General features: G+C 48.1%; 2 protein-coding genes across 5 annotated transcripts in view; both read right to left on the reverse strand.

Annotated features, from left to right (window-relative positions):
- LOC310666982 (lysosomal acid glucosylceramidase-like) overlaps positions 1 to 10192 on the reverse strand; it is a 38137-nt gene extending 27945 nt beyond the window's left edge. Inside the window, exon 1 of the mRNA XM_083418566.1 lies at positions 10032 to 10192. The gene's annotated coding sequence lies outside the window, so the exon portion shown is untranslated. The remainder of the gene's footprint in view (positions 1 to 10031) is intronic.
- A 10324-nt stretch (positions 10193 to 20516) lies between these two features.
- Positions 20517 to 27201, reverse strand: part of ENTREP3 (endosomal transmembrane epsin interactor 3) — a 38526-nt gene continuing 31841 nt past the window's right edge. For all 4 annotated transcript variants that reach the window (XM_083418508.1, XM_083418511.1, XM_083418510.1 and 1 more), the window contains exon 13: positions 20517 to 23498. In XM_083418508.1, coding sequence (XP_083274634.1) covers positions 23334 to 23498 — 165 coding nt within the window. In that variant the 3' untranslated portion in view covers positions 20517 to 23333. The remainder of the gene's footprint in view (positions 23499 to 27201) is intronic.

Genomic DNA, 27201 nt, shown 5'->3' on the forward strand with positions numbered 1-27201 from the left:
TTTATTATTTATATGCCGCCCGTCTGACTGGGTTCCCCAGACACTTTGGGCAGCTCCCGACAAAATATCAACAAAACAATAATACATCAAACATTAAAAACTTCCCTATACAGGGCTGCCTTCAAATATCTTCTAAAAGTCAAAGAGTTGTTTATCTCCTTGACATCTGATGGGAGGGCGTTCCATAGGTAGGGTGCCACCACAGAGAAGGCCCTTCACATGTACGGGGCCAAAGCTGTTTAGGGCTTTAAAGGTCAGCACCAACACTTTGAATTGGGGTCGGAAACATACTGGCAGCCAATACAGATCCCTTAGGACCGGTGTTATCTGTTCTCACAGGAGCTGCCCCGATGGGAAGCTTGTGAGCAGGTCCTGAGTGCGACAGCAACTCTCTCCTCTTGTGATTCCTAGCAAGGGGCATTCACTGCCTCTGACAGAAGAGGTAGAACATGCACAGAATGTCTGCCCTATCCCAGCCTTTTGCAATTTGTCAGAAAGGAAGGAAAGGCCCTAGGCCTAGGATCTACGATATTTATACTACTACCGATGGTTGAGATCTCTAAGAGTCCAAATTACGTATGGAATTCTATTCAATGATTGTATGAGGTGATTTAGACGTGTCCGATTTTACTTATTGGTTTGACACATTTATATCACCCTTTCCAAGGAAACACACTGAATATTTAGTTCAAATTATATCTGGACAAGTGAGGATGGAAGGAATTGGATTATAGATATGGAATATAACATTGAAGGGAACTGTGTGTGTAGAAAAGGGGGAAAGGGGAGGGGAAGCTCTATTTTGCAAAAGGTTTACAATGGAAACTTGAGCTGACTCTGAAAAACAATAACGCTGAGACAACTTGGAATTTAAATTATGGTAATTGGAAGTAAAACTGCTCATTTATCTTCAGTCAGACGGAAGAAAGAAAGAAAGAAAGAAAGAAAGAAAGAAAGGAGCCTGCCAACTTGCCAAGGAACTGATAAGGTTCATTTTTGAGTTTGACAGACCACTCTTCTTCCCAGACTTAGAATTTAATTACCGTATTTTTCGCTCTATAAGATGCACCAGACCATAAGACGCACCTAGTTTTGGGAGAAGGAAAACAAGAAAAAAAATATTCTGAATCTCAGAAGCCAGAACAACAAGAGGGATCACTGCATAGTGAAAGCAGCGATCCCTCTTGCTGTTCTGGCTTCTAGGATAGCTATGCAGCCTGCATTCGCTCCATAAGACGCATACACATTTCCCCTTAGTTTTTAGGAGGGAAAAAGTGAGTCTTATAGAGCAAAAAATACGGTAAGTTGGACGGAAGGATGACAGGAGTCTGCAAACTTGCCAAGGAACTGAGTCATCTGCAGTTTGACAGTTATTGAGTGATCTGCAGTTTGACAAACCACTCTTCTTGCTAGACTGAGAGGAAAAATGGCGAAAACAGGATATTTATTGGGAATGCGTGGTTTTTGCAGTTGTTCTTAAAGTTGCAAAACAATGAAGGACAGAGGGAGGGAGAAATTTCTGGAACAACAATGGGATATCAGCTCTGCCCAAGGCATGATGGAAAACAGCAAGAACTGGGAAAAGACAGACATAAAATTTTACAAGGACAGAAAGAAACACCACGGACAGTATAATTGCCACACACAGGAAGAACAAGAATATAGTTTGAGTGCTCCACCTGTAGTTTCATCAATCATTTAATGTGCGAACACGAATAGAAGTTATGAATACTGCAGTTGTTGTATAAGCAGGGACGTCCAACAGGTCAGTCGCGATCTACTGGTAGATGCCTGGGAGGTGTTGGTAGATCTCACTGGGTCCCTTTCCATTCCAAATCTATTTGTAATTTAGAATCCGGCCCCGCCCTTCATTGTTGCATGATCTGCAGAACGAAAGACGGATCTCCAAAACAATGGGGCTTTGATCTGCACCTCCAAAAAGGCAGTAGATCACTGGCAGTTTTTAATTCTGTGAGTAGATCACAGTCTCTTGGGAGTTGGCCACCCCTGGTAGAAGGGATTATTATTATGACCGCAATGGAATAGAAATTAATAAGATGTTGGAACGCAGAAATAAAGCAAATTATCAAGCCATCAATTCTAGCACCTTATCTAAATTACAGTCCTTCTTCCGCTTACTTATCCTTCTGGTTATGTAACTGTCTTCTTTTTTTTTGCAGGGTGTGAGGTGGCTGGCAGATGGGACCAAGCTTAGCTGGTGCTTGAGAGACAAGGCAGCACCCATCACTGGCTCCAAGGGCTCTGGCAGAATCCAGAGCCCCCACCAATTAAGGCATATACGATATGGTACGGTACAATACAGTGGTACCTCGGGTTACATATGCTTCAGGTTACATACACTCTGCTAACCCAGAAACAGTGCTTCAGGTTAAGAACTTTGCTTCAGGATAAGAACAGAAATCAGGCTCCGGCGGTGAGGCAGCAGCAGGAGGCCCTGTTAGCTAAAGTGGTGCTTCAGGTTAAGAACGGACCTCCGGAACGAATTAAGTACTTAACCTGAGGTACCACTGCAATCTTTATTGTCATTGTCCCATACAGAACAACGAAACTGAAAAATCTACGTAAGACATTCAAAAACCAACAAGCCTGCTATCCCAGCTATCCCAACCTGGTTAGCCCCCTAAATATTCTGATACCCCATTTTTAAATACAATATACTCCTTACACTGCGTTTAAAACCAAAATCGCATTTGGGTAGAAACTGTTTCTCAGGCGGCTAGTCCTAGTCTTTATAACCCTGGACCTTCTTCCAGAAGGCAGAAGCTGAAAGAGATCATTTCCGGGGTGCGCACTATCCTGCACTATCACTGCAGCTTTCTTATGGCACCTGGAAGCATAGATTTGATCCAAGGTGGGAAGAGTGCACCCAATTATTCTCTCCGCAGTCTTTACAACCCTGGACAGCATTGTTTTCCCCCTGACCGTGCAGCTCCCAAACCACACACACAGACCATAAGTTAATGCACTCTCCACAGTACAATGGTAGAATGCCATTGACAGGTCCTTTGAGAGATTGTTTTTCCGGAGGATTCTCAGAAAATATAACCTCTGCTGGAATCCGTTGAACAGAAAACGTTCAGAAGCCAAGGCGTGGCTTCCGATTGGCTGCAAGAAGCTCCTGCAGCCAATCGGAAGCCACGTTGGACGTTCAGGTTCCAAAGAACGTTCACAAACCGGAACACTCACTTCCAGGTTTGCGGCATTCAGGAGCCAAAATGTTCCAAATCGCAAGGCTTTTGGCTTCCGAGGTACTAATGTATTAGAAGTGTAGACAGTCATGGCTTCCCCAAGGAATTCTGGGAGACGCAGTTTGTTAAGGGTGCTGAGAGCTGTTAGGAGACACCCCTTATTCCCCTTCCAGAACTACAATTGTGGTTTAAAGCAGAGCTTTCCAAACCTTTCACGTTGGTGACCCAATTTTTAGACATGCATCGTTGCGCAATGTGGTCGTCCAGTTTTACTAGCAAACCAGGGGTTAAACTAGCCCCTTTCCAGCCCCGCGAGGAGTGTGGGGAACATTCGCACGTCACAACTGCACACTACAGCCGACACACTAACATGTCGCGACACACGGTTTGGAAAGCTCTGGTTTAAACAGGGAGTCCCTCTTTGCGGGAAATATGGAGTCCCTCTTTGCGGGAAATATGGACGCACATTAAGCAGCTGAACACGTAGTCTAGAAGTAGGTCCACAGCCTTTCCTCCTGGCAACATGTGTCCCAAATTGTTGGTTGTTTCCACATCAGGTAGGCCGCACCCCAGCCTAGGCATGATAAGGCCACAGCTAAGGGTGTCAAAGGGAGAGGCCTAGTGCCAAGGGCCTTCTGGGGGTTCCCTCGCTGCGAGAAGCCAAGTTACAAGGAACCAGGCACAGGGCCTTCTTGGTGGTGGCACCCACCCTGTGGAACATCCTCCCACCAGATGTCAAAGAGAAAAACAACTGCAGACTGCAGATATCTGAAGGCAGCCTGTTTAGGGAAGCTTTTAATGTTTAATAGGTTATTGTATTTTAATAGGTTTAATAGGTTATTGTATTTTAAGATTCTGTTGGAAGCCGCCCAGAGTGGCTGGGGAAACCCAACCAGACTGGCGGGATCTAAATATTATTATCATAGATGTCATGTACAGATAGGGAACCCAGATGTTTCACTCAATTTATGACACTACACATCCGGGGTGTGGGTGTGCGCAAGAGACAGGGGAGGAAGAAGGTGAGCCATCGTCAGACCTGGCGGCAGAATGGTGACCCGCTGTTATTAGGCAGAAGGAAACATAGCTTTCCCCACAGCAGGAACTATAATTTTCAAGACAACCATTTGCCAGGAGATTCTTGTCACATTCCCAGACATGGGTGGTGCTATGATCTAAACCACTGAGCCTCTTGGGGTTGCCAAACTGTACGTTGGCGGTTCGAATCCCCATGATGTAGTGAGCGCCCATTGCTCTGTCCCAGTTCCTGCCAACCTAGCAATTTGAAAGCACACCAGCACAAGTAGATAAATAGATACTGCTGCGGAGGGGAAGGTAAACGGCGTTTTCGTGCGCTCTGGTTTCCGTCACGTTGTTGCGTTGCGCCAGAAGCGGGTTAGCCATGCTGGCCACATGTCCTAGAAAGCTGTCTGTGGACAAACGCCGGCTCCCTTGGCATGAAAGTGAGATGAGCACCACAACCCCATTGTTGCCTTTGACTGGACTTAACCGTCCAGGGGTCCTTTACCTTTTACCTGTCACATCGCACTTTACTGGAAGACAGCTTTTATTCTCACTTCTTCTTCTTCTCTTTTGTGACCCAGACTTCGTACCTCGACCCACAAATATAACTGTGCCTATTTCCCAGTAGTGATGTGTGGAAGTGAGAGCTGGACCATCAAGAAGGCTGATCACCAAAGAATGGATGCTTTTGAATTATGGTGCTGGGGGAGACTCTTGAGAGTCCCATGGCCTGCAAGAAGATCAAACCTTTCCATTCTGAAGGAAATCAGCCCTGAGTGCTCACTGGAAGGACAGATCCTGAAGCTGAGGCTCCAATACTGTGGCCACCTCATGAGAAGAGAAGACTCCCTGGAAAAGACCCTGATGTTGGGAAAGATGGAGGACACAAGGAGAAGGGGATGACAGAGGACGAGATGGTTGGACAGTGTTCTCAAAGCTACCAGCATGAGTTTGACCAAACTGCGGGAGGCAGTGGAAGACAGGAGTGCCTGGTGTGCTCTGGTCCAGGGGGCACGAAGAGTCAGATACGACTAAATGAATAAACAACAAAGAGGGGGAAATCTAAAATACTCTATCCTATTTTTTTTTTTTGCGTTATTAAATCTCTCTGTATAGCGATTTTTCTTCCCCCAAATTAAGATGACATTGACATGAAGATGACACTGGCTCACTTTGCATACAGCTTTGAATATTTGCTTTATGAACAACAGCTGCAGTTTCACATGAACAAGCAGCATTCATTGGAACTTCCTGGAGAAATGAGCCTGGCTCCCTCCTTTTGGCCGGCAGGTCAAGGCTTCCTTGACCCAAGAGGCTTTGGGGAAGTGACGGCTTTGCATGAAAGCGCTGGTGACTTTTTGGGATCCTCTGAGTGTGAGAGAATCAGAGAGTTGAGATGGTTTGTCAGCTAGCTGTAAAAGCCAGTCCAGGACACTAGCCCAGTGATCTTGAGGTTCTTCGACCTTCCAGGTCAAGGGAGTCGTTGTCCTGCTCTGTTCTGCCTTGGTCACACCACACCTGGAGTCCTGTGTCCAGTTCTGGGTGCCTTAATTTAAGAAGGATATCAACAAGCTGGAAGGTGTGCAGAGGAGGGCAACCAAGATGATCAAGGGCCTGGAAACCAAGCCTTATGAGGAACGGTTGAGGGAATTGGGCATGTTTAGCCTGGTAAAGGGACACGGGTGGTCTTGCCGATCAGAAGGTCGGCGGTTCGAATCCCCGTGATGGGGTGAGCTCCCGTTGCTCGGTCCCAGCTCCTGCCGACCTAGCAGTTCAAAAGCACGTCAACAATCTTACGATTTTCTTTCCAATCTTAGGGACTCTACTCCGGATTTGTGTAGGGTTTACTCCTGAGCCTTTTCTTCTCCTGAAAATATCCCACAAGGCAGCGGAGGTTTAGGATCGGAGGTTTCCTTCTCTGAGATGGGCTCCCTTCCCAGGTGGACGAGCCCAATCTGCCCCTCACTTCCCTCGGCAGCAGGGGTCCCTTTACCTTTACCTGCAGCAGGGGGCAGCAAACTTTTTCAGCAGGGGGCCGGTCCACTGTCCCTCAGACCTTGTGGGGGACCGGACTATATTTTGGGGAAAATGTGAACGAATTCCTATGCCTCACAAATAACCCAGAGATGCACTTTAAATAAAAGGACACATTCTACTCATGTAAAAACACCAGGCAGGCCCCACAAATTACAGTGGTACCCCGCAAAACGAATGCCTCGGAAGACGAAAAACCCGCTAGACGAAAGGGTTTTTCGTTTTCTGAGGTGCTTCGCAAGACGGATTTTCCTAAGGGCTTGCTTCGCTAGATGAAACAGCCCTGCCTCTCCTGTCATGGCGACGGTCACTGCACGCACACTCGCTCGCTTCCCCGCTCCTCCGGCTCCCTCCCACCTTCCTGCTGACGACTCCTCCGGCTCCCTCCGACCTTCCGGCTGATGGCCGACCTTCCGGCTGCCTCACGCCGCTGCCCACCGCCCTCGCGTGCTCCTCTGAGAGAGCCGTTGCCGCCAGCAGCCAGCTTTGCAGCCGGAGTCGCGCTCCTGAGCCCCGCCGCCCTCCAGCAGCCGCGTCGCGCGGTGGCCACAAGGTGCGGGTGAGTCCAAGGACCGGCTGCGGCAGCTGCCCTGCTTCTCCCCATCCCTCCCCGCCGTGGTGCTTCGCAAGACGAAAAAACTCGCTCTACGAAAAAACTTGCGGAACGAATTAATTTCGTCTTGCGAGGCACCACTGTACCCAGATAAATTTTAAATAAAAGCACACATTCTACTCATGTAAAAACACACTGATTCCCGGACCATCCAAGGGCCGGACTGAGAAGGCGATTGGGCCGCATCCGGCCCCAGGCCTTAGTTTCCCTACCTATGCTCTACGGTATGTGGGGTTTTTTTTACAAAATACAACACGCTAGACAGAAATCCCGCACTTGAAGTGATCTTGCCCCGCCTCCCAGTCACTTCAGTTCCAGCGCAAGATTTTATCTGCATTTTTATCTCCATAACAAGAAAAGCATCACTCCTTGAATTCCCACACCCTAGGCTGCTCTTAAAGGGGCAGGCATAGCCAAGCAGTTTGCAAATCCCCATGCAGAATAGAAGGGCCATAAACTCGATGGCAGGGACGCAGGTGGTGCTGTGGGTTAAGCCACAGAGCCTAGGGCTTGCTGATCAGAAGGTCGGCGATTCGAATCCCTGTGACGGGCTGAGCTCCCATTCCTCGGTCCCTGCTCCTGCCAACCTAGCAGTTCAAAAGCACAAAGTGCAAGTAGATAAATAGGTACTGCTCCAGCGGGAAGGTAAACGGCATTTCCGTGCGCTGCTCTGGTTCGCCAGAAGCGGCTTAGTCATGCTGGCCACATAACCCGGAAGCTGTACGCCGACTCCTTCGGCCAATAAAGCGAGATGAGCACCGCAACCCCAGAGTCGGCCACGACTGGACCTAATGGTCAGGGGTCCCTTTACCTTTTAAACTCGGTGGCAGAACATCTCCTATACATGCAGAAAGTCCCAAACAAAATCCCCAGCATTTCCAAGTGGGGTTGCGGGTGGGAACCCTTGCCTGAAGGGCTGCTGCCAGTCAGTGTAGACAACACTGAGTTAGGTCCACGGAAAAGAGCCTCAGCAAAAGACCTTAAGCATCTCGGTGCCTCAGTAACCTTGACAGCAGCCCTGTTTGGGTTAAAAGCAACCCCGGGTCTGAAAAGGTTGAAGAAACCTGGCAAAGCATGCGACTCTTAATCTCAGGGTTGGGGGTTCGAGTCCCACATTGGGTGAAGGATTCCTGCATTGCAGGGGGTTGGACTAGATGACCGTAGGAGACCCCTTCCAACTCTACAATTCCTGTACTTTGTCACCAGGTTTGACATCTGGCTTTACAGGATTTGGTTTGTTGGCCCAGTCCCAGCACGCCTGAAGAAGCGGAACCGGTTCCACCCACTCTGCACCTTGCCCACTCACAAAGGGGGAAATTCCCCAGGAAGAGGGATGCTCCATTTAACTGGAATCATATGGGGAAATAGGGGGCCTCCCCCCAACTCTCTGAACAAACTACAATTCCCAGAATTCTTTGGGGGAGGGACAAACTGTGACTGTCTAGTGCAGCGGTTCTCAACCTGTGGGTCCCCAGATGTTGTTGGACTACAACTCCCATCGTCCCTGAGCTCTGGCCTTGCTAGCTAGGGGTGATGGGAGTTGTAGTTCAACAACATCTGGGGACCCACAGGTTGAGAAAGGCTGGTCTAGTGCTTTGAATATATGCTGCTGAGGTGACCCTCCGGCCCGCAGTAGAAAACTGCAACAAACCTCCTAAAAATCACACAGCATGTACATATAGCAGCGGGGACTCTCCCTCCCTCCAAATCTCTCCTTTTCCTACACCTACAGTATCTAAGCCTAACGCTATGAAATCTAAATAATCCACCTAAGCCTCCTTCCAACTCCATTCCCTCGGGTGTTCTCTCTTCTGCAGCGATTTTTTGACTGTAAGCATCTAGGGGCAGAGACCTCCCGCCTTCTATTAATGAACTGACAAGCATTATAAGGTAAGGTGAATCATCATCATCATCATCATCATAGGGGGGCAGGCGTCTTTAAGCAGCTGGATTTCACCAGAGAAGCCGGAATCCCCTTTTCTATACACAATAGTTAAAATGCACAGGAACCTTTGGAATATGGCCACCCTAACAATAATTATTTAAAGGTAGGAGGTGAGGTGGGGGTGAGAGACTTGACGTTAGTTTTAAGCTAGAGACATCCCCGTTTCCTGGGGACAGTCCCCGGATTTGCAAATAAGTTCCCGGACAAATTCCATCCCTGGAATGTCCCCAGATTTCATCTAACGTCCCTGGGAAACGCAGCAGCGGCAGTCTCAGCAGCCCAGAGCAGTTGACTCTTGCTGGCTTCAGGAGCTGCTCGGAAGTCCCCATACAACTGTGGTGCAGGGACTCAAAGATGCAGCTTCCGGGCTGCCTCCACCTTCCCTGACCCCAGCAACTAAGCTGTGAAGGGAGGCTTCATGATGCCTATCGGAGCAACCCAACTCCTACTTGCATGCAAGAGGAATCGGGGCAGGGATCTCTCAGTTAGGCAATGGGAAGCCTCCCTTCCCAGCTGAGGGATCCCCACCCCCTCCTGCTTGCAGGCAAGTAGGAACGGGATTGGGGCTGCTCCGATGGAAAGGGAGGCATCTGAGAGATCCCTGCCCCCTCCTGCTTGCACACAAGTCGGAGTTGGGATGGGGCTGCTCCGAAAGGCATAGCTGTCAACTTTCAGATTTGAAAATAAGGGATCGGCAGCCTCACCTGTCCCGGAGACAGTCTACGGGATATCTAACAATCTGGGATAGAAGTGGGAAACAGCACTGAAATAAGGGAATTTCCAGCAAAAAAAGGGAAGGTTGACAGCTATGCCGAAAGGCAATGTGAACCCCACCCCCCTCCTGCTTGCACGCAAGTAGGAATGGGATTGGGGCCGCTCTCCGCCGAAGAACCAACAACTCAGGGGCTGCCCAGGCTCATGAAGAAAGGAGATAGACGCCTCAGAGGAAGGGAAAAGGTGGCGGTTGAGGTCAAGGCAGCGGCTGCCCCTCTGCCACCGCCATCAACGTCCCGAACGTGTAGTATTTTATTATTTTATTTTATTTTATTTATTTAAAGTGTCCCCGGATTCATTGGAAAAAAATCTGGCAACCTTATTTTAAGCCAGTTCATAAAAGAGTTGGTGCCAGGAAGCAAAGTGGGGAAGCTCAGAAGCATCCCTCCCCAGCATGAGGAATAAGATAAGAAATATAAAGAGACCCGCTTACCCAGCAAGACGAGAGTCGGTGTCTTTTCCCCCTTCCAGCAGCCACCAGGAAGCAGACGGTAAAGATTTTGCTGCTAGACTTTTACAGCCGGCCCAAGGCGAGCTGATCATATGATCTGCGGTCACATGACACCTGTGCTGCGGGCGGGGTGGGGGGGTTCGATCTGCCGGCGCCCGGCATCCGCCGAGCAATAAAGCCCATGGGCTCGTTTACTTGGGAGCAAGCGTGCTGCCTAGGATCGAGGGAGGCAGTTGCTTGCTTCGGAGCAAAAAAGTTGCCGCAGGGTCGGATCCGCCCTGCAAAGAAACTTAAAACAAGGAAATTTCTCCCGGCGTGGGAAGGTTTTGCAACCCAATCGATCTGCTGGGTTGCAATTGTTGCTGCAGTTTTCTTTGCTGCAGCGGAGACTCCCGTTGTCACTCTCCCTCTGGAATTAATAGAGATTCATAATAATTGGTAAATCGTGATCAGTCATCTGCTGTCGAAGCCTCCCCCAAAAACCTCCTCCTTTCATCCCTCCGCTCTCCCCCCTCAAAAAAAATAAGCCCGAAAAAGTGTTTAATAATAATAATAATAATAATTTTATTATTTGTACCGCCGCCCATCTGACGGGGTCGCCCTCTTTAACAGCTTCCATCATATACAGAAACGTCATCTGTAAAAATACAGCTCGCTGACTCCATGGTGAATATAATATGGGTAGATCTACTAGGCCATATATTTAATTTATGCATGTTTAAAACACATGACCCCCCCCAAAAAAAGAATCCTGGGAACTGTAGTTTAAGGATGCAGGGAATGGTAGTGCTGAGTGTGTGTGTGTGTGTGTACTACAGTTCCCAGGATTCTGTGGTGCAAGTAATGTGTTGGATGTGGCTTAAATGTGTGTGGCTTAAATGCATTTGCACCTCCCTGTCTCCCGGTTAAAGGAAGGGGTCTACATGATGTCCTCACCATCTCTGTGTGGTTCCTGACCTCTCACACTCTTTTAATATGGAGTTATTTACTTCTGGCCATTTTGGACTTTCAAAGGATTGGCGCTGGGTGGGGAGCATGGGCGTAGCCAGGGGGCTGTTGCCTCGCCATAATAAGTAAATAAATAAAAATACTTAACTAAAAGAATAAATCGTCAGAATATTCCAAGAGGCAGCTCATGGAAGGGGAGGACCTCGCATGGATGCCCCTGAATTTAATTGAGAGACAGGCAGGTGCAAATCCACATTTTGCTCCGGTGAGGACAAACCCGTTAGATAATGTCAATAAATACATTATTTCGATTCTTTTACGTAGAACTTCCCTTCTCCTCCTCGCCCCGCCTCCCCACTAACAGGTTTTGAAATCTACTTGCCTGCACCTTTTTAAATCTACTTGACCATCTGCCAAGGATACCAGTGTCACGAATAAATCTTGTGATGAGTAAACTCTCTTGTGATTATGTTCAGGCAAGATGGTGACCTGCCACTAATCAGGTACACTGTGTCCTCCGACTAGACTAGTTTAAGCCAGGGGTCCTCAAACTTTTTCAGCAGGGGACCAGTCCACTGTCTCTCAGACCTTGTGAGGGGCCAGACTATATCTTGAAAACAAAAATGAACGAATTCCTATGCTCCACAAATAACCCAGAGATGCATTTAAAATAAAATCACACATTCTACTCATGTAAAAATACGCTGATTCCCGGACTGTCTGCGGGTCAGATTTAGAAGGCGATTGGGCTGGATCCGGCCCCCGGGCCTTAGTTTGCCTACCCATGGTTTAAGGCCTTCAAGGAAAGGCTTCCCTCTCATCAGGCTTGCTCTCCACCATTTTTAATTTTGTTGTTGTTTAGTCGTGTCCGACTCTTCGTGACCCCATGGACCAGAGCACGCCAGGCACTCCTGTCTTCCACTGCCTTCCGCAGTTTGGTCAAACTCATATTCGTAGCTTCAAGAACAGTATCCAACCATCTCGTCCTCTGTCGTCCCCTTCTCCTTCTGCCCTCAATCCTTCCCAACATCAGGGTCTTTTCCAGTGAGTCTTCTCTTCTCATGAGGTGGCCAAAGTCTTGGAGCCTCAGCTTCAGGATCTGTCCTTCCAGTGAGCACTCAGGGCTGATTTCCTTCAGAATGGAGAGGTTTGATCTTCTTGCAGTCCATGGGACTCTCAAGAGTCTCCTCCAGCACCATAATTCAAAAGCATCAATTCTTCGGCGATCAGCCTTCTTTATGGTCCAGCTCTCACTTCCACACATCACTACTGGGAAAACCATAGCTTTTACTATACGGACCTTTGTTGGCAAGGTGATATCTCTGCTTTTTAGGATGCTGTCTAGTTTTAAGATGCTGTCTAGTTTTTAATTTTAAAAGCACATAATGTTATCATAAACTGGGATTGCAGTCCTGACAAGCCGGATGTAGCATTGTGGTTCAAATGAGGAACATGGAAGGCAGTCATAAATCTCATAGGTAATCAACCTAACTTCCCTCGCAGGCTCCTTGTGAGGACAAAGTTGTGATACGCATGTGATAAAATAGACACAGGGTAAAATTGAATGTACAGCTTGGGGGCTGCATTCTCTTCTGGGCTCCACATATGACTGGGGCGAGAGCGGCCAGAAGCAAAAGGGAACAGGGCTGTTATGGGGTTGCATCAGCGTTGGTTCTGCTCAAAGTGGACAAACTAAAACCAGTGGGCATGGTGAACTCGGGCCTGTTATCTTCAACAGGCCTACTCTGAGCAGGAATGAGTTGGAAACAGCCCCTCTGTCTTTGTCCAGCAGGCTGGTTTATACACAGACTCACTTCACCCACAAAGCAAGTCAAAAGCTCAAGGACACATTCCAGACCTTCCAAGTGTCCCTGTTCCCCAGGGACAGTCCCGGATTTACAGAAGCCGTCCTGGTTTCTGATTTGATCGCGGAATGCCCTGCTTCCTCTTAGGATGTCCCTCTGCACATGGGCAAGTTGTGTACAGCAGACGCTTGGGTTGTGAACGTGATCCGTGCAGGATGCACGTTTGCAACCCACAGCGTTCACAACCTGCGGCGGCGTGTCTGCACACACACGGGTTGCGATTCGGCACTTCTGTGCATGCGCAAAGCGCGATTTAATGCTTCTGCACATGCGCAAACTCCCAAACCTGGAAGCAACCCGTTCTGGTACTTCCGGGTTTCGGAGCATCCGTAACCTGAAAAAAATGCAACCTGATGCGTCTGTAACCCGAGGTGTGACTGTATATTGATATAAATAAACGGTGGGATTTTGATTACAGTGGTGTCTTGGTTCTCAAACACAATCTGTTCCGGAAGTCCCGGAACCATTCAAAAACCAAGGCGCAGCTTCCGATTAGCTGCAGGAGTGAAAGTCGCGTCGGACCTTCGGCTTCCGAAAAATGTTCGCGAACCGGAACGCTTACTTCCAGGTTTGCGCCGTTCGGGAGCCAAGCCGTTCGAGAACCAAGGTACCACTGTATTTGGGATGGGGAAAGAGAAATACAAGCTACAGAGGAATTCCTGAGCTAGCCTAGGACATTAATAAACAATACCCGGGTCACTGGGGGCCACTGGCAATGCAAGAGAACAGGTCAGCCACGTCTTGATTCTCAAGGGAACACAGACCCTCCCTCTGACAGAATGTGCAGTTTCTTAAAACGGAATGGTGTCTCTTAGAAGAGGGCGCACCTGGCTGAAATAGAGAACATTCCGCACTGGAACATTTTTTTCTGTACCAAGCGAGGCAAAAAAGTCAAGCGATTAAAAGAGGTGTGTTGTAAGACCGTTAAGAGGGCAAAACACAAAGAAAGAATTGTTAAAACCTGCTCACTGGGGCAGTGACTAAATTGCTGATTAGCTGATAGCACTGTGGGTTAAACCACAGAGCCTAGGACTTGCCGATCAGAAGGTCAGCAGTTCGATTCCCCACGATGGGGTGAGCTCCGGTTGCTCAGTCCCTGCTCCTGCCGACCTAGCAATTCGAAAACACGTCAAAGTGCAAGTAGATAAATAGGTACCGCTCTGGCGGGAAGGTAAACGGTGTTTCCGTGTGCTTCTCTGGTTCGCCAGAAGCGGCTTAGTCCTGCTGGCCACATGACCCGGAAGCTGTACGCCGGCTCCCTCGGCCAGTAAAGTGAGATGAGCACCGCAACCCCAGAGTCGGCCACGACTGGACCTAATGGTCAGAGGTCCCTTTACCCTTTACCTTATAAACAAAAAATCAGAATAAGCTTCCTGCCCCGAGGCGCTTACACTGAAAATGGTACATTGCAGGAGATGGGAAGCACAAGGCTTTTTGTTATTGTTGTTAAATGCTGTTCTGATCGAACCTTTTTTTTTAATGAAAAGGCTTTGAATCGATTCATGTCTGAATCCAACATATATAAAATAATAATGAAACATTAAACATTTTAAAACTTTCCTATACAGGGCTGCCTTCAGATGTCTTCTAAAGGCTTGGCGGGGGTCACATAACTCCGTACCCTCCCACATTTCTGGGTTGACAATAGGGACGTCCTAAGGAAAAGCGGGACATTCTGGGGTCAGATCAGAAACAGGGACAGCTTCTGTAAATCCGGGACTGTCCCTGGAAAATAGGGACACTGGGAAGGTCTGGTTAAGAAGCTGAATGTTGGAAGATTCAGGGCAGATAAAACAATGCTGTTCTTCACACAGCGCATTGTTAGACTATGGAACTCCCTCCCACATGAGGCTGTGGTGGAGCACCAACTTGGATTGCTTTAAATGAGGACCGGGGAAAACTCAAGGAGGACAAGGCTATCCGTGGCTAGGAGCCATCGAGGCTATGTTCCACTTTCAGAGGTATTAAGCCTCTAAAAACCAGTTGCTGGAAACCACAAGCAGAGAAAGTGTTTTTGCGCTCAGATCCAGCTCACCCGGCCTCCTCCCATAGGCTTCTGGTTGGCCACTGTGAGAACAGGATACGGGAATAGATGATCCATTGGTGTGATCCAGCAGGGCTCTTGAGGATCAAAGCCGGTCGTGAAAATTGTCAGGCAGCGGACCTCTGAAATTGAAGGCACCAAAGTCTGCCACGGCTCTTCTGATGTCTGACTTCTTAAGCACTTAATTAAGTGTACACTTGGTCTATTAAACAGGGTGGGGAAGAGTGGATTAATGTTTATTCTCTCCCCAGGCCTGGAACCTCCCTCAGAAATGCCAGAGAAGAGTCTGAGCTTCTCCATAAATTCAGTGCAAGTACTGATACCCAAGCGTGCTGAGTTAGCACAGTTTTTTGCCATCTTGGCATAGAAAGAAGAGGAGGAAGAGCTTGGGAACTAGGCTCCAGTTGTACGTATCCTTATGTCTATTGCCAGAATCAGGGGCATTCTTAGGCAAATGAGCCCATTTCCTCCAACATTTCTCCGATGAAAATAGGGATGTCCTGTTTCATCTTCGTCATCATCATCATTTTGATCCCGGAATGTCCCACTTTCCCCTAGGACGTCTCTGTTTTCATCAAAGAAATGTTGGAGGGTATGGAGTTGTGCATGGGATGTGGGTGGCGCTGGGGTCTAAACCACTGAGCCTCTTGGGCTTGCCGATCAGAAGGTCGGCGGTTTGAATCCCCGCGAAGGGGTGAGCTCCCGTTGCTCGGTCCCTGCTCCTGCCAACCTAGCAGTTCGAAAGCACATCAAAGTGCAAGTAGATAAATAGGTACCGCTCCGGCGGGAAGGTAAACAGCGTTTCCGTGCGCTGCTCTGGTTCGCCAGAAGCGGCTTAGTCATGCTGGCCACATGACCCGGAAGCTGTACGCTGGCTCCCTCGGCCAGTAAAGCGAGATGAGTGCCGCAACTCCAGAGTCGGTCACGACTGGACCTAATGGTCAGGGGTCTCTTTACCTTTACCTTATGGAGTTATGCGACCCCCCCCCCCCCCAGGCCTAGGAGATAAGTAACTATACAACCTTAAGTAGACATCTGAAGGCAGCTCTATACAGAGAAGGTTTGTTTTTAAAAAATGTTTCATTTGTGTGTGTGTGTGTTTTTGTATATGTTGGAAGCAGCCCAGAGTGGCTGGGGAAACCAGTCAGGTAGACAGAGTATAAATTACAAAACCGCTCCTATTTCATCAGATAAATGTTGGAGGGCATGCTCCTTATGTTCCTACCGGCCCAAAAATGTTGGCCTTACGTGTCAATGGCACATGACCCTGTTGCGCGTAGTAGGGTGGAATCAACCCTCAACCAAATTCCTCTTTCCTGTGGGACAGATCATCATTCAAGTACAGTATGGAATGAGAAGCCATCACATATTTTGGCCACTGTCATCTTCCATGTGGGAGGGAGGAAGGAATGTGGTGGGGCCAGCCACCAAGGCGGTGTTTTTGCACACATTATTTATTAATCATAGTTACATTTACTGTATTTCATTTTTAAAAATCTTTTTCAGCACCACCCAGGCCATCTTTTTAACCGATCAATGGGTTTTCCATAACCTATCCTAGTCGATGTACCAACATGCCATTTTAAATAGATTTTTACATCCCTCAAACCCCTCAAATGAGAGGGATTTCAAAATCCCTCAAACGGATTTTGAAATCCCTCTCATTCCTAAATCTGCCAAATTCCAGAAAGTAGCTGTCATCTTTGTTTTCGTTGCAGCAAAAACAACACAGGGAGTCTAATGGACGCTTAGACCCTATCTGTGCTAGAAATTGAAAGCTGTTTATACCACTTTAAAGGGACGCGGGTGGCGCTGTGGCTTAAACCACAGAGCCTAGGACTTGCCAATCAGAAGGTCGGCAGTTCGAAAGTTTTTTCCTCCACCTCCCCTTCATTCCAAACATGCAGTCTCCTAGTGGTGATTCATCAGAAGATTTTCTTGTCCATCCATCACTCCCGGTCACAGAGATCCATTAATCAGCAGTCTTATCTCTCGAGCATTACTTGATGTATGTGCTTCAGCTTCATTCCAATCATATGTTTCCAATTATAATTCCGAGCTGAAGCAACCAGCATGCGCTAATTGGAATCGGGGTCAGGAAGATCTGACTTCACCGAGGGCTCGTGCCAAGTGTTCAGCACCCCCATCTCTCGGATCAGGGGGTGCATTGTGAACACCGCTGGCAAGGCAGCCCCCCCCATCTCCTGGGGGCGGGGGTAGGAAGACTGCATACTTCCCATAGCAGCCCCTTAATTACCTCGTATGGGTCAGAGAGATGTTATTGTTGGAAGAATGGCAGATGAGACTGATGGACTACATGGAAATGGCGGAAATGACCGGCAGAATCCGAGACCAGGGAGAAGAGTCGATGGAAGAAGACTGGAAAAAATTTAAAGTATATTTACAGAAATATTGCAAAATTAATGAATGTTAGAAGAATATTGGAAAGAAGTTACATGGTTTTAGCAGAAGTGTTATTAAGAATTATATGAATATTAAGTGTTAATGTGTTAAAGTGGAAAATTTAAATTGTGTTAGGAGAAATTATAGAACAAAAATTGAAGAAGAGGGAAAGGATTTGTTGAACCAGAATACAAAAAAGGGAGGTGCGATGAAGTCAAGGAAATAAGCTAATGAAAGATATAGATATAAAATTTGGATGTGTGTTTTTGTTTTTTTTCTTTATGTTGTATTGTGGTATTGTATTATTTTTATTGTTGATGTATTGTTTGTTGAATCCATGTATTGGTTTTTTTTTAATTGTTTTTCTTTTATAATTATAAAATATCTAATAAATATTATTTTTTTAAAAAGAGAGATGTTATTGTCGGCCATCTTCCAACGCGCCACCTGGTGGCCCCCCCACTCCTAACAACTTTCAGCACCTGTAACAAACTACAGTTCCCAGGGTTCTTTGAGGGAAGCCATGACTGTTTAAAATGGTATCACAGCGCTTTAAAGGCATAGTGCTGATGCGGTTTTTAGGATGAAGAAATGTATAATGCCACATTCCCCAGAATCCCCAAAAATAGTTTCAAATGGGGATTCCAGTCTGAAGCTGCTAATATATTTACAAATCTACTGTGCTCTGTGGAACAGGGGTGGGGAGCTGTGGCCCTCCAGATGGTGCTAGACTCCCTTCAGACCCGGTGGCCACCGTGGCCTATGGTCAGCGATGATGGGATCTGTAGTCTAGGGGGGGAACATTGGGGTGCCCTAGTTATGCACCCTTGCTGTAAACAGTTGGCACCGTGTCAAATCCATAAACAAACTGCACACTTTGTGTGACTCGGCCTCAACAAATACTTGGCACAGAAATCTCATTAATGAAAACAATTTTCTCTCCTTCAACGTCCTTACAATGTTGATCACCTCGTTCTAGTGGCATCTTATCAGACGCTGCTGATTACACTGTGAGCCACATGTTTGCCTTATTATTTTGCTTGGAATTTGAATCCAATTGCTTAACTCATTTCATTCAAACAAATAAAGACAGAGCTGTGTGTGTGTGTGTGTGTGTGTGTGTGTGTGTGTTAGCAGGGTCTATTGCAAACCAGGACTGGGGGGGCAGCGCTCAGAGTGAAGTGTTGGGGGTCAGATGCGGCTGTCTATGCCTCCCTCTCTGGCTTTCAAGACTCCCCACAGTCCTGGATGGTGGGCAGAGAGGGTTGTGTCAGTGTTAGGTCTTGGCTGAATTGACACCGAAATAGGAATGTCTGTGTACTGGTGAAAAGGTTTAACAAGGGGAGATTCCACTGAAGTTAAACAAAAGCAGACCTTCCAAGTGTCCCTGTTTTCCAGGGAACAGTCCCAGATTTACAGAAGCCATCCCGGTTTCTGAGTTGATCCCTGAATGTCCTGTTTTTCCTTATTTTCATCTGAGAAAAATTGGAGGGTATGCCACTCATGAGCGATGGAGATAAGTAACGCTACAACCTTTAGAAGACATCTGAAGGCAGCCCTGTATTATTATTTTTTAATGTTTTGATCTTATTTTTATATGTTGGAAGCCGTCCAGAGTGGCTGGGGCAACCCAGTCAGGTTGGCGTGGTATAAATAATAAAACTATTATGTATTATTATGGAACAGGACGCCCCTATTTCCATTGGAGAAATGTTGGAGGGAATGGAATGGCAAGCTCTCTCTGAGCTTCCGCTGAGTTGATAAATTAACTAATGGTTGTTTCCTGCCAGCAAACAGGCGAGTATTGTAACCTTAGATCAGGTGACGAAGGTGTGGGATTCCAAAACCGCCATCTTGAAAGGTTGGGTGGCTTCAGTGTTTCTCTGAACCCAACAGAGAACAAAAGGATGCAAATGGCTCTCCAAAAGCTGCATAGCCTTAGGCCGATGGGGGCTGGAATGCAGGCTTTGGGGGAAGAGACACAGTTTGGATTTTTTTTTTAATTATCTTTTGTTTCTAAGAAGATGCTGAGCCTGTGCTGGACATTGCCCAAGATCTAATGGATATTTTGGGTGTATCATTTCCTGGTTTTTTTTTGTTCCATTTGTTCCTGTTTTTTTTTGTTCTGCAAGTAAACTCTGAATAATATTTTTATAGGTCTGGACAATGCTTTCTTTCCAAAACGAGCCAGTTCTTATGCATCCAAACACTTCATGCTGCACAATATTAATATCAGCAATAGCGAGTGTGTCCAGAAACTAGCCTCCTATACTGAGGTAAAATTTGCACTCCTTGTTCCCCTCTAGCCCCACCTACCCCTGGCAGGTGGCCCCTGAAAGGTAGCTCAGAAGAGAATGTGGCCCTCAGTCTGAAAACAGCTCCCCATCACTGCCATATATTGACAGACCTGTATATTTCTAAATAATCACCATTTTTAAAAAAGAAACACCCCCCCCCCAATAATCGTCCAGTGACATTTTTTTCAAAGGAAAGCAACCACAGCCAAGTAGGACACACCTAAAAATTCTAACTTCTTGGGGTGAACACAGCACCCAAGCCCACTGAAAGGTCGTCCTACAGTTAATGAGAATTTGCACTGAAGAGCCCTCCGTGGTTTTGAACAGCGTCTGCAAATAATTCACATTTTGCCACATTCAAATGAGTAGAATCGGTTCCCTACCCCACCCCATCAGCCCTCCACCCCCTCCTGACTTCTTTATGCTTTTAGTTTCATCTCCAGTCTTCATTGGACATCCGGCAATTTGATTGTCAGGACTCCGTGACAACCTGGGTAGCCACCGTTTTCCATCCGGCTTGGCTCCTGCGCTTTTAAATTAGCAGACAGGCAAAAGGAGCTTTTCCCCCAATACAGGGCATGCAGCAACAGGAGAAAAGGTTTCACTTGATGAACTGCAGGTGTCAAGCAATTACGCCAGAATCCAGTTTAGGAGGTGAGAAGTGATAAGACCTCATGCAGATTCAACCTACAAAGTTATAAGGAAGGGCTGTGAAATGTGTGGGTTCAATGTACTGTATAATGGGAAGACATGTCAACAACAATCACAGAATGTTCTACTAAAGACAAAGCATTGCCTAATTCCTACATTAGCGCAACCAAATCAAATGTTAAACAAGGTCTGCGAGAGATCTTAGCTGTGTGGGGGTGTTTTTTAATGAAGTCCTCTTGCAAAAACCAGCAGCTACAGATTAGATAGATATGGCTTTATTTGGTTTATCTCAGATAAGTATTTGTGCAACTCAAACTGACAGTGGTGAGCCGTCTCCCAGGGCGCCAGCTTTCCCAACTCCACTTGGCTCCTTTGCTTCTTAGCAGCCACGGTTGGAAATTTGGCAACACCTGCACCGATTTCGCAGGCCAGGTTCCGCCTGTTTGACACATGCGACTGCTAAAGGGAACGTAGGCATCATTGCAAGGAGAGGAGAGTCAGCAGCCCTCCTTGCCAACCGAGCTCTCCACCCCACCCTCGCCCCCCACCACGTACTCCCCTCAGCTCTGCAAAAAGGAGAGAGAGAAAAGGGAGCCCTGTCATCCGACAGGTGTGCGCACCTGTGTTGCAAAAGAGCGAGGTAAGAGTGGGAGGACACACGACAGAGGAAAGCGTGGAACCCAACCGGTTGGGGGCTGTTTGTGGCATTGGTGTACATGCAGACCTCCTCCTTCAACATGAAATAGGGTTGCCGGGTCTTGTGGAGTTTGACCTGAGGTTGCCAGGGGCTAAAAAAAGCTCCCTTCTCAGAGTCTTCAAGTGAAGAAGGCCAGAGCAGGTGCCGGGGGGGGGGGAGGAGTTGTAAGTTTTGGGTTGGGACAGAGTAAGGGACTCTGCAAGGAAGAATGCTTGTTAACTGAAACTGTTAACAATCTAAAGGTAAAGGGACCTCTGACCATTAGGTCCAGTCGTGGCCAACTCTGGGGTTGCAGCGCTCATCTCGCTTTACTGGCCGAGGGAGCCGGCGTACAGCTTCCGGGTCATGTGGCCAGAATGACTAAGCTGCTTCTGGCGAACCAGAGCAGCGCACGGAAACACTGTTTACCTTCCTGCTGGAGAGGTACCTAGTTATCTACTTGCACTTTGACGTGTTTTCGAACTGCTAGGTCAGCAGGAGCAGGGACTGAGGAACGAGAGCTCACTCCGTGGCGGGGATTCGAACCGCCGACCTTCTGATCGGCAAGCCCTAGGCTCTGTGGTTTAACCCACAGCGCCACCCGTGTCCCTTGTTAACAATGTAGATAGCATTTATTTGTCTGCTCAACTCTTCCTATTGATTGTGACGGTAGACGATTAATCCGAATTATTAATGGGAGGTGAGGCGTAAAATAAATCAGTATGAGAAGGGGTCAGGGTCAGGGTCAAGTGAAGGAAGTGGGGAAAGTCGCTGCTTACCTGAGAACATTTTGTTCTTCGCTCTGACTCCTCTTGCGCAGAGGCAGCAGGTGTAACTTGACTCCCACCCCCCTGCCGCTTGAGATGTGCCATCCTTTGCCCAGGGCTGGCGCCAGCACTCAGCACCCGAGGGCAGCCGCTGAGGCCCCCGCATGTCCACAGGGTTGACCGCAGTTGCCAGAAACCCTGTGGTGGTTTGATAGCTGCCTGCCGCCCGCTGAAACAAAATTCCCACAGTGCCCCACGACAGGGTCATTGGAGGGGCATTCTGGGAAAAATACACTCATGAGACTTGGGTAGGCTGGGGCTTGCCTCAGATCTGGAGCCAGACCTGCTCTGCTCCACCCCAGACTGTGCTAAGCCCCATCTTGCCCCACCAGTGGCCTGGCCTCACCCTTTAAGCTCCTAGGCTCGGCGCCTTCTGCCTCGTTGGATGGCTTTAAAAGGTTAGGGAAGGAGGAGGTGGCTATCAACAGAACCTCCAGGCTTAGAGGCAGTCTATTTTTGCAGGGCAGAAGTGAGGCAGCAGAGGGACGGCTCTTGCCCTCATGCCCTGCTTTCTGGGAGTCCCAAAGGCATCTCTGTTTGGGGCCACTGTGAAAAAGAGGAAGCTTTGGGGCAGGTGAGCCAGCTTTGGTCTTTACACGTCTTGGGAGACCCGGCAACCCTAGTCAGAAGCTCTCTCTCTCTCCAAAGTGATTTCAGAGAATTCACCTGGCCCTGTCCCAGCACCTGGGTAGAGAGAGGAAGCAACCAACCAAACAGTCAATCAAAGGCACAGCTAAAAGTGAGGTATCAGTCGTAGGCAAAGGGTTTGATGTTACACATACGCTAGGGCAGCTGAGCTCCTGGGCATGGTGTGTGTGCTGTGGGAGGGGGAGCAGCAGCTGGAGGTGAGAAGTCCAGGTAGGGTACCTCTCAGGTGGCCATGCAGGGAAATCCCTGGTGATGTCAATTAAATGTGCATAGAAGAGCTGGGATCATTCCCACCCCACCCCTCTCCTCGTGCCAAGGAAACCTTTGCCAGGTCAAGCGGGATTCCTGGGCACGCATCTCTTCAGACAGGACAGCAGCTGCCACACACACACACCCCCGGCGCACAGCGCCGTGAAGCATCAGGATGCGGGGAAGCGAGCCACTGCCCTGTGCAAGGCATCCGCCTCTGCCGCTGCATGCCGCAGCTGGCTGGCAGGCAGTCAACATTTCCTTGGATACATATAAGTCAATTTGCGGGAGCCAAGAGTGCTGCCGGCCGCAGCGTTTGCCAGCGTTCCCCATCGTGCAAGCCCTCAGGAGTCACTGGAGAGTGAGTGCTCCTTCCCATGCCAAACAACCTGGAGGAGGTTGCAGAGCGAATGAGAACGATGCTTCTCACAGGCCCATCAATCAACACCTGGTCATTGCACCATCTCTGCAGGGCGGAACTCCTGGACGCTGCATTCCTTTCTTCTGTCTTCCTGACTGAGGTGGGAGGGTGGGTGGTTTTTTGCTTGTTTTTTTTTGCTACAGGAGCCCCAATCCAGTTCCTCCAGAAATCTAGCCACAGGCTTCCTGACCCAAGGCCCGAGTCACGAAGCAGCCACAGTCATCGGCATCGGGAAGACGCACGTTGAACGCACTCTTACAGGTTACTCTCTCGGACGAGTCCGCTAAGGCTGTGGGGGCGCCTTCGCTCCAGCCGGCGGCCAGAGAGCAAGCGCCGCAAGGAGGAGGTAGAGCTCAGGTCCCCGCAGCTCTGCAGGTGAATCCCTTCCGGAGAGCTCCGCTCTAGCCTCTGCCTGGGCACCTGAGAGAAAAACAAAATGACAGCCTGTAAAGGAACACTAAGCCAGAGCTGCAATTTTCTTCCCTGCCCTCGAACCCTGTTCGAACCCTGTTAGCTTGAGAAATCGTACTAAAAAAAAAAAAAATTGTATAAAATGTATATTTGTATTTTTTCTAATTTGCACTCTATAACATTAATATTATTTTTTTTAAAAAAAAAAGAGAAACTGTACTAAAAGGAGAGCAGCTCTGACCACACAGAGAGATTGGCAAGCGGCGCTTTCAAAACAGGAATCACGGCTTCTAGCAGCTAAATGTATTGCAATATTTTAATATTTTTTGGGAAGCCACCCAGAGTGGCTGGGGAAGCCCAGCCAAAAGCAACCTGGGAAGCCAGATGGGCGTGGTATAAATAATAAATTATTATTATTATTATTATAAAAGAGCCAGACTTGTTTCAGAGAGGTTCGCCACAGAAGTTCAGCTCTTCTGTTTAGGTGGGTGGGGCAGAAAAGTAAAAAAAAATTGCTTTAGGGGCCCATGGAGAGAGATGCTCACATCCCCACAGGCTGTTTGACATATTTCTCCAGAGATACTTCTTTTTTTTCATCCCTCTGTTCCAAAAATGCAGACCTAGCAGCTGTTGCACAAGAGGTTAAATGGGTGGTTGCTCGCCTTCCGCCCCCCCATGCCTGAAGCTAAGCCGGCTGCGTTGCATTTTCAGATACTGTGTTGCTAACAGGAGGGAGGGATTCAGTTCAGTCTGCATTCCAAAGCAAACATGGAGCCGTCCCTCCAAATTCACAGCTCTCCAAATTTTGCAACGCAGTTCTCCAGCTAATTAATGGGCACAGAGAGACCTATGTCACAGTTGTTTTCTTGTTTGTTACTATGCTGTGTGTCTTTGTGTTGTAAACCACCCTTGGATGAAGGGCGGTATAGAAAGTTAATAAAATAAATACAGATATTAGTGAAAATAACGTAGAAAATAGACACGCACGCACCCATATATAGCTTTTTTCTACATTATTTTCACCAATAACACTTTTGCAAAGCAATTTCAATATACCATATTTTTCGCCCTATAGGACACACTTTTTCCCCTCCAAAAATGAAGGGGAAATGTGTGTGCGTCCTATGGGGGCTTCGCGTTGCTTCCGCTGAAGCCAGGAGAGTCTGCTCTTTGAGGCTGGTGGTGGGGGAAAGCAGCGATTCCCCCATCGCCAGCCCCAGAGGTTGGGGAGGAGTGGGAAGGACCGCGACGCCTTCCCGCTACTCTCCAACCCGGCTTTGAGGCTTTTCCCCAAGGAGGGAGAAGGGACTGACTGGCCAAGTCTGTCCCTTCTCCCTCCTGTAGGCTTTTGCGGGAGATGGGGGAATTCCCCCACCTCCCGCAGAAGCCGTGTGCTCTTTAAAGGCGCTGTGGGGCTTCTGCTGGCTTTTCTAGGAGGTGGGGGGATTCCGCCACCTCCCACAAAAGCAGGAATAAGGTCTTGGTGTAGCTCCCAGAGCTGTGGGGGTGGGGATCATATTTTTTCCTTGATTTCCCCCCCTGAAAACTAGGTGCGTCCTATGGGCCGGTGCGTCCTATAGGGCGAAAAATACGGTATGTGTGTGTCGTATGCTGTGCCCACCCCACTCTGCAAAATAATAATGATAATGATAATTTATTATTTATACCTTGCCCATCTGGCTGGGTTTCCCCAGCCGCTCTAGGCGGCTCTCAACAAAATATGAAAACACGATAAAACATCAAACATTAAAAACTTCCCTAAACAGGGCTCCCTTCAGATGTCTTCTAAAAGTCAGGTAGTTGTTTATTTCCTTGACATCTGATGGGAGGGCATTCCACAGGGCGGGCGCCACAACCGAGAAGGCCCTCTGCCTGGTTCCCTGTAACCTCGTTTCTCACAGTGAGGGAACCGCCAGAAGGCCCTCGGCGCTGGATCTCAGTGTCCAGGCTGGACAATGGGGGTGGAGACGCCCCTTCAGGTATACTTCACCAAGGTGCTGCTTGCTGGCTGAACATCTCAGCTCACACTAAGCCATGGGTAGGCAAACTAAGGCCCAAGGGCCAGATCTGGCCCAATCGCCTTCTAAATCCGGCCTGCGGACGGTCCGGGAATCAGCGTGTTTTTACATGAGTAAAATGTGTCCTTTTATTTAAAATGCATCTCTGGGTTATTTGTGGGACATAGGAATTCGTTCATTCCCCCCTCCCAAATACAGTCCAGCCCCTACAAGGTCTGAGGGTCAGTGGACTGGCCCCCACTGAAAAAGTTTGCTGACCCCTGGCTTAAACCATGCAATGCAATTGCTGTGCCCTTGCCTTGCCTACCTATCGCTCAGGTCTATGAGTTGGGCAGAAACAAAAAACTGCGTTCAAGTTCTTCGTCTGGTAGCAAGGGTCAAGAAAGGAGCCATCTTAGCCGAGATGGCACGACGATGCTTTTTCAGCTTTATGTCTATTCCTGCTTTGCTGTTGTGGAGGGATAAAAAGAGCAACGCGTATTTTAAGCCACCTCCACATCATGGCTGCACACACATTACAGTGGTACCTCGGGTTAAGTACTTAATTCGTTCCGGAGGTCTGTTCTTAACCTGAAACTGTTCTTAACCTGAAGCACCACTTTAGCTAATGGGGCCTCCCACTGCCGTGCGATTTCTGTTCTCATCCTGAGGCAAAGTTCTTAACCCAAGGTACTATTTCTGGGTTAGCGGAGTATGTAACCTGAAGCGTCTGTAACCCGAGGTACCACTGTATTTGTTTCCCTCCAAAGAATCCCGGGAACTGTAGTTTGTTCAGGGTACTGGGCACTGCACACCAGTGTGGGGCAAACTACGGTTCCCATGATGCTTTGTGGGTGGGGAAATGTGCTTTAAATTTACAGCATAGGCACAGTCTCTTGGGATTTTGTCTGAGGGGTTAAAGCACTTACCAGAAATTTAGGTTTGCGCAACTAAAGAGGAAGGGCTTATTCTGTCACCGACCGCAACAAACCCATTTGCAAAAACAACACCAGACATTTCACATTCCGATTAAGGATGGCGAAATGAGCTGAAGCGTGTTTTACAGGGAGACATGAAAGATCAACAGGGAGGCATGTGAACACGGTGCAATGTTTGTTCTTGTATAACTCCCCTGCAATCCAATCTGAAGGAACGCTCAGCAAAGACAGGGCACCGTCGAACTAACCTCCACAATTTGCGCCAAGAGGTCAGGGAGTATTGATGAGGCTAGACTTTATACCTGGGCTTACTCTCAGGGAAAAGTCAGAAGGGGTGTTCAATTTCTGAAGCAGCTTCCCACATGCCCGGGATTTAATCAAGGAAGAATTTATTGTGAAACCTAAACAGGAGCTGGTTCAATTCCTTTGTCGCCTTCTTTCAAGAGCTGTTACCTAATTAGGATGTTTAACCCTAATTAGTCAGCACCATTAATTTGCCTCCTTAAATACCTGAAATGACCCACATCATATGGGGGTTTCCCAGCCTTTCAAAACTGGGGGTGGGGTGGGGGTTATATTTTTGCCTTTGACATCCTAATCATGGAGTCCTTCCTGCTGGGTTCTTTCCTGTTTCCATCCACTGTGGGTGGATTTTAATTTATTACATTTGTTATTTGAGGGGGGAAGATTTTTTTTTTGGGGGGGGGATAGCACACAGGCAGCTTACAAGTAGCTCCAGAGGCTAAGTTTGGTCAGAATCGAGTATACTTTTCCAGA

Source organism: Podarcis tiliguerta, assembly GCF_965153285.1.
Source record: "Podarcis tiliguerta genome assembly, chromosome: 16".
Classification (NCBI taxonomy): Eukaryota; Metazoa; Chordata; class Lepidosauria; order Squamata; family Lacertidae; genus Podarcis; species Podarcis tiliguerta.